Source organism: Pygoscelis adeliae, unplaced genomic scaffold, assembly GCF_000699105.1.
Source record: "Pygoscelis adeliae isolate BGI_AS28 unplaced genomic scaffold, ASM69910v1 Scaffold127, whole genome shotgun sequence".
Lineage (NCBI taxonomy): Eukaryota > Metazoa > Chordata > Aves > Sphenisciformes > Spheniscidae > Pygoscelis > Pygoscelis adeliae.
In genome coordinates, this window is record NW_008825208.1 from 6,249,451 (window position 1) to 6,256,683 (window position 7,233).

At 37.5% G+C, this 7,233-nt stretch overlaps 1 protein-coding gene across 1 annotated transcript in view; it reads right to left on the minus strand.

Moving 5' to 3' along the window:
- The window catches only part of SUSD1 (sushi domain containing 1), a 57,222-nt gene that overhangs the window by 14,613 nt on the left and 35,376 nt on the right, over positions 1-7,233 (minus strand). Inside the window, 1 exon segment of the mRNA XM_009329004.1 lies at positions 6,770-6,956. Within this exon segment, the coding sequence (XP_009327279.1) occupies positions 6,770-6,956 (187 nt within the window).

Below are 7,233 nucleotides of genomic sequence, written 5' to 3' on the forward strand. Positions count from 1 at the left end.
GCGTAAGAAACAGATTTTTGTAACACTAGAATAGTACCACCAGAGGTACAGAAGTCCCAAGTGTGATCATTTCACAGTGTCTGAAGTTCCAGTCTGAAGTTCCAGTCCAAGAGAGCCAAGTGAAACCAGTGCAGAGGATGATTACCAGAAAGATCCAAATACAGAAGAAATTGTTTTATATGCGGGAATGAAAAACTTGTCTTTGTAGTCTATGAAAAAGAAATTTGAAAGCATACATGATCTCTGCCTTAAACAGATGAAACATGGGAAAGGAACTTAAGCACAGTATGCCCAAAATAAAGACAACAGGCCATAATGCAAAGTAGTAGTAATAAAATAATAATAAATGAAAGGAACGGATTTCATTTTTGCTTCAGTGACCAGAAAGGAAACTCTGAAGGAGTTATTCCATATGCACTATTTCACCACTACGAACTTTTAATAGAAGCAGCACCCTTCCAGAAATTTAACATTTAAAAAAAAAAAAAAAAAAGTCTGCTGTGAGGTCACAATAATTTCCAGATTTAAAAATCCACATGGAAAAAATACTGACTGAACACCATCTAGAACAGGTGGAAGGAAAGGGGGGAGTGCTATGGAGAGAGGACTTGCACTACATGAGCTGTGAGAAGAAAGCAAGATCCTCCAGTGTGTTCAGGCGCTGTTAGCACCCTGTCCTTGTTAAAGGTTTTTGATTATTTTTTTTTAACTTGTCACCAGAACACACTAACATATCTGTAGCAGCACCAGGAAAACGCAGAAGAACATAGCAAGAAATACAAGTATATCCAGAGATAGTCCCACTCTAAGCATTTCCTTGTCATAGCACTGTTATGTTACTAATGCTTGGACATTTCATATTCAGGCTCATTTTCTACAATAAGAATCCACCCACTGAGTCTCCCTCTAAACATGAAGGCAGGCTACAGGAAAGAAGTGCATGCCAGGAAACGTCTACCATTGCAACAGCACAGGCAAACACCACGTGCCTCAACGCTGGAGCAAAAGCCTGCTTGGTGTTCTACTGTAATCATGCTCTTCAGAAAAAGCTAGCATGTTGGAAGCAGTTCACTATTAGTTACCATGAAAGCATTTCACAATGGAACAGCTACATTTCTTTCATTAATCCTGGAAATGAGCCGTTTATTTCTTGTTTTAAAGCCCTGGGTTTTGCCAATACTGTTTACTGCTGCAGTCCGAGGACTTTACAGGCCAGCTGCTGCAATACAAGGAACATGGACAGCCCTTTCATGACATTCTCCAGCAGTGGTAACAGGAATATTTAATGCCTTTCCTGTCATCTGACCTTCTGTACAGCTCTGAAGCTGTAACTCTGGGACAACACTGTGCTACTTACCTTCGGATATATAATGCAGGCAAGAAAGGTTGTAAGTTTCCTATACACAGACACATCAAAAATGAATGCACAAATCCATTTCTATCCCACCCTATATATGGATATGCACGAAACCTGTTAAACTGAATGATTTGTACCTTATTAAAAAAAACTTTGCTTGGTGTCAGTACAGCCCTCTTTACAGCTTCCCTTCATCATTTTGTGCTAATGATAAAGCTGTAAAAATAGTAATGGAATTGAACCACAAAGTCCAAAACCAGATGGCAACTCTTCCCAAGTTCAGGGAAGTAAAATCAAAGATTCTTCTTAAAGCCAAGTTCTAACTGAAACAACCCTTTGCTGAAATAACACCATTTGCATGATCTTCACTTCCTGCAAACAAGGGATTTTTTTAATGGTTATTTGAGGGATTTATGTCCAAAAAGCTTTTTACTGAATTTTAAAACAAGGAAGCCAAAAACACCGCTGTAAAATAAAAAAAGGTAGAGATATTGATACAATAGAAAAGGTTTTTTACCATTTGTATTACTGTCTGAAGAGTAAAGTTTACTGTACATATTACAGTATAATTGCTTTAATAAAGAGAAGAGATTTTTAACTTGGAGAAAGACATTACTTAAAGAAGAGAGGGAAGGAAGGAGGTTGAATAAGTCAAGACCACATCTACAGAAAATGATAATTTAAATCTTCTTTAAAGATTGTATCTTAAAAATGGAAATGTGTGACCTTTTCATGTATAAATTCATAGCTGAAAAGAGCATACAATCTATCTTCCTCCCCATTGTAGCTTATTCTTGTATTTTTTTTTCCATTCTGCATTTCATTCATTTTACCTAATGCTAATTATGCCAACTAGTTGAGGACAACATAAAGGCTGATGCAGATACATCACTATAAATTTGTAAAGGACTACCTGAAGCAATGAACCTGAACCCCCAGTTCACACAGATGGAAAAGACTAAAAAAGCAAAGAATTATGTTCAGCATATAAAGCACTGGCTATAAAACAAACTGTGCCACCTATACCAAGTGCTGGTAAACAGAATGATAGAGGCAATGAATGATCGTGAATTCACAAGTATTTACGAAAAAATTATTGCTATGAAGGTCAGAAAGATAACAGAGAAGTGGAGTTCATACGAACTGAAATATCATGCATTTGAATAGTCTCTGCATAAAAATACAAAGTGCATGCATGAACATATATATGAAAGTGTTTACAGGACTGGCAGCTAATTTCCTCCCTACATTAAAAAAAAAAAAAAATCATGCTCAGGTTTTACTCACTCCCCTTTCCCCATTACATAAATCAGAAACTCCCTTCTTTGCAATACTTGTGCTCTGAAGCCGCACACTGTAATGGGCTATCTCTCTGGAGGTACATGATGTGCTATCAGAGTAAGAGCTGCCAGATCACCACATCTCCAACAGTCTTTCACTTCCTCACTGGAAAGTAGATTTGGTTTTTCTCTCCTTTTCCAGACCTTAAAGCAGTCCCTTTATGAAAGAATGAGTGTAAACCTTTTCCATCATACAACAGAGCAGAACAATCATGTATCTTTTATGTGTGTGTGTACATCTATGGGTGGGCAAACAAATTAAGACATCACAACCTGATCTGTAATGTAGTATGTTTTTCACATACCAAGACAAAAATGCAGGGCTCTAGAAGATTATACTTAGTATGTGATGGAATTAATTCTTCTAATTCAAGTCACTTTCTAGACTCCCTGCTTGTCAGTCTACTTTCTGACTTCCGTGTTCATATGAAGAGAGAGAGGATACACACACAAGAGTATGTGGCCTGCAGGTATATCCTGGACTAAAACAAAAGGATTAGCAGCTGAGAAACGTAAGAACTCATGCAACTGTCTGAGGTACACAGGCTCGAGGTCAAACCCACCCAAACCCACTGGAAAGTGCATGTACAAATATGTAAGAAAACGCAGCATGTGTGAACAGTAAGCACAGAACAAATTCAAAATACACTTTGATTCTAAGCAAAAAATCGAGAGGAGGAAGAGTAATGAGAAATCATCATTGAATCTACTATGAATTATTTTACAAGAAGGAAACGTAATCCAGTAATTTAGGCACAAAAGATCTATTTCTAGTGTCCATAAAATTTTCTGTCTTACAAGTATGATGTCTGCTCTAAACCAAAAAAAGCTAGCCAGACACTGTAAATAAGTAGGCATTCATGAACTTCCCAAAGACCACAATTTTGTCACGTCCATCATAAAGAATCTATCGCAAAGCAAAGCTTAAAAACAGATTCAAATATCAGTAGTATTTTAATGTGGCTCAACTGAAGAAGTTACTCTTATTTAGGATATTAGAAGCAAGAGCAAAAGCATTAGCTTTTTCTCTATTATTCTGTTTTTCAAACACTTGAAAGTAGTTACAGAATTCAGTCTTCTTAAATTCATATGTGAAAACAGATAATGAAATTAAGAACAATGCCTTGTCTGAGCATGCCTCAATAAATGATCTTCAAAAAGGAAAAGGAACAGAGCTGCGTGTAAGTAGCGTAATTCCAACAGAAATAATGAATGAGAAAGTACACCCACAAGACACTCCTTTCCTTCCTTGGAAACAGACACGAACTCCTTTCTTGCTTAAAAGACAACCTTGCTACCATCTTTTTACAACTACAATATAATCACTGCCTAATCATTTTTCATAATTGACTCAATTTCCTATCTCAAGTAGACAGGTGCTGACAGCTTGTCTAAAATAAGCTAAGACGATATAAAAGACTGTGCAAGATGCCTGTTACTGGAAGCATGAAAGGAGCAGAATTTCAATGATCCATGAAGCATTTGCTAGACTATATTTACCATCCACAAGATGATGGGCAAAACCAACTTTGTGCTCAGCACAGAACTATTTTTAAAGGATGCTACTTGCCAGGAAGAAAAGCAGGCTTCTGAGTCCCAAGTTCTTGCTTTTTTTTTCCTTTAGAAATACTATGGATATAATATATCCTCAGTCAGGAGATATATAGATATAAACGTAGATATAGATATTCAAGATATAGAAGTAGCTTTCTTAACGTGCATTTATAATCTTCCTTTTTGAAAAAGGACCCAAACTTATCGCTAGCATTTACATGCTTATTGTATTCTGCAACAGTCTTTAAGAATTTACACAGATGACTATCCTTGTCAGGAAACTAAGTCTGTTAGGCAGCGTTCATCCAACCATCTGGACATGTCTCTTCGCAGTAGTTGAAACTCCACAGTTAAGATTTCCTGAACTCTCAAAATGCAGGAGGTGCGTGGAAGTCAAGAAGATACAACATCTGGATTTGCCCCCAGCTGGGGAAACAGACCAACTGACTGTGCATTTGTTAAAGGTTGCCATATGAAACCGTAGACAACAAATGAGGCCACCTCCAGTACATTAACAGTAAAACACTTTTGTAAGTCCCAGCTTCCTCAGAGCCTCTGTGCTTAAGGCATATCTTACATTTATACAGTACCATTTAGCCAGAAAACCATCAGAGCCAAAAAACACTTTTCAGACTTAAGCTGGCAGATAAATCGAGATCATTCCACCCACCATGGAAACAGAACCGTCTGGTTTAACAACGTACATGATTACAAAATAACTGGACAAATGAAGAAGCAAATTGTACACCTAATCTAAAATTATAAATACTTTTTATTTAAATTGCTTGTACAGATAATGCAATTCCTGACACATAAGGCACAGAAGTCAAAGGGACACTGCCAGAAGAATTATTTTAACTGTACTCTTTTCATCTTAGATAAGCTGAAATAGAAACAAATTTAACATCTTATTTAAATTCTCATTATCTGATGAGCTTTGCAGCATGATCACTGTTGGCTTTTTAATTTTCATTCCATTTCAACCACAAAAAGACCTACTTTTATTTTTTTGGCTTCCATTAAAAAAAGCACAATATGGAGTGCTTGCATGGCAAGTTTTGGATGAAGATTCCTAATGACAGAGCAACACCTACCTTTTATTGCTCATTGAAAAAAGTAACTACCAGATATAAAATGGCTTGTGTAGCAGGATCTTTTCAAAATGGAAATGATCTAACTTTTGCGTGAAGGCCTTTTCTGGGCTATGCATGTGCATTTGTTAAGCACTAACTCAGCAGAGACGAAAACATTCCAGCTGCCAAGGCACAAATATCACTTCACACAGCACCTGCTGCAAAGTGTTCTCTAGAACTCTGCTGAGTAAGTGACCTGATGCAATCCTGCAGAGTTTAGGAAATACCACAGGATAGCAGAGTAAAGAGCTACGCTTTTACTCTGAGTATGTATTCAAAAATTATCTCAGTCAACCAAATTCTGAGACAGCTTATTAGTTTTTACAGCGCTACATGTACTCAAGAATTCATGGACACTACTTTTGAGTGACAGCTAGGAAACTTCTGAAAATGAATTATCGAATTATTACTGTAATTTCGTTTAAAAAAAGAATTCCAGGTCACTGTATGTCCTAAACAGTAGCTTTAGGAAACAAGAGATGAAGCCTTTCATGAAGCTTAAAACACTTAGATTTACTATAAAATACATTGTAATACTATAAATTTCAAAACCACCACAAATCCCCAGTTCTTCGTAAGCAGTCAGAAGATAATTGGTTCCATCTAGTGGCTGAACAGCGTTACAGACACTCAGAGAGCTTTCATGTTTCTTAGCTATTCCAATTTGTGGCCCCAACAGGAAGAATGATACCAGCACCAAACACTGCACTTCACAGTGTAACAGTAATAACCTAATACAGAAAGTCTGACAGTACAGAGATCGTGCAAAACTGTTCTAAACAAAAAATGAGCTAAAACAATGACAGCTGTTTTTTATCACAGCATTGTAGTGCCACACAAATATCTTGCTAAATAGCGAAGCCAGGACTCTCCCTACAAAACCGTATTTGCTCAAATGTTTTCTATGTTTTGTACTCTACCAGCTAGAGATGAAGGTATCTGTCTGAGGTACTTGCAGGACACTCTGTACTTTGGATCCTTGCAGACTTTAGTGATGCCTGTTGTCTCAAATACCAGCGCAGTTGTGCTATTATCTCCACAGTGGAGAGAACTCATACTGAAAAAGTGACTTAGCCTCTAATAGGGCAGGGAATTTAACCCAGCTCCCCTAGATACCAATCGTGCCTAACCCACCAAATTATCTTTTCCCTGCTGTGCCAAAATGACACTGCAAAACACTGCACCCCCATTTCTCTCCCCCTTCTGCTGCTGGACTGTCAACCCTATGAAATCCGTGAAAACAAACAGTAATGAACAATTCTGAGCATGGAAAGAGCACTTTGACAACCCACCATACAACACTGAGATCAACAATGCTGTTTCACTTGAGCCTCTTGCACCCATAGGTGCTTTTGTAAATAGATAAAATAAATGGCAGGACCTACCTGTGATTTGTGTTGTCATGGAAACGAGAAGTGAAAAATTCAAAGCTACCATGGAAATATTAACAGAGTAATTGGTGCCTGGCTGCAAATCAAAACAAACTTCTGGAGCCTGCTTGTGTGTGGTAAGGTTGAAGGTCATTTCATGAAAGAACTCCTTCTGATACCAACGCTGGCCTTGCACATGAAACTGCAACCAAACAATCATGGCATGGAAATTGCAATGTTTTAATATATCACTTGCATTCAGTCATGTCATGCTCTAAATTAGAAGAAATAGCAGAAAAACACATCATTGCATACAGACTGCCAAAATTGTTGGCACTGACAGTTATTCAAATGTTCCCAGAATTTGACAGGAATTGCAGTCCCTCTTGATCAGCTCTGACATTGTCCTAGTTCTTTCACTTCTCCTCCTCCTAGTCTATCCTCTTTTTTATTAGTACTGTAATTTCCCCAAATCTTTA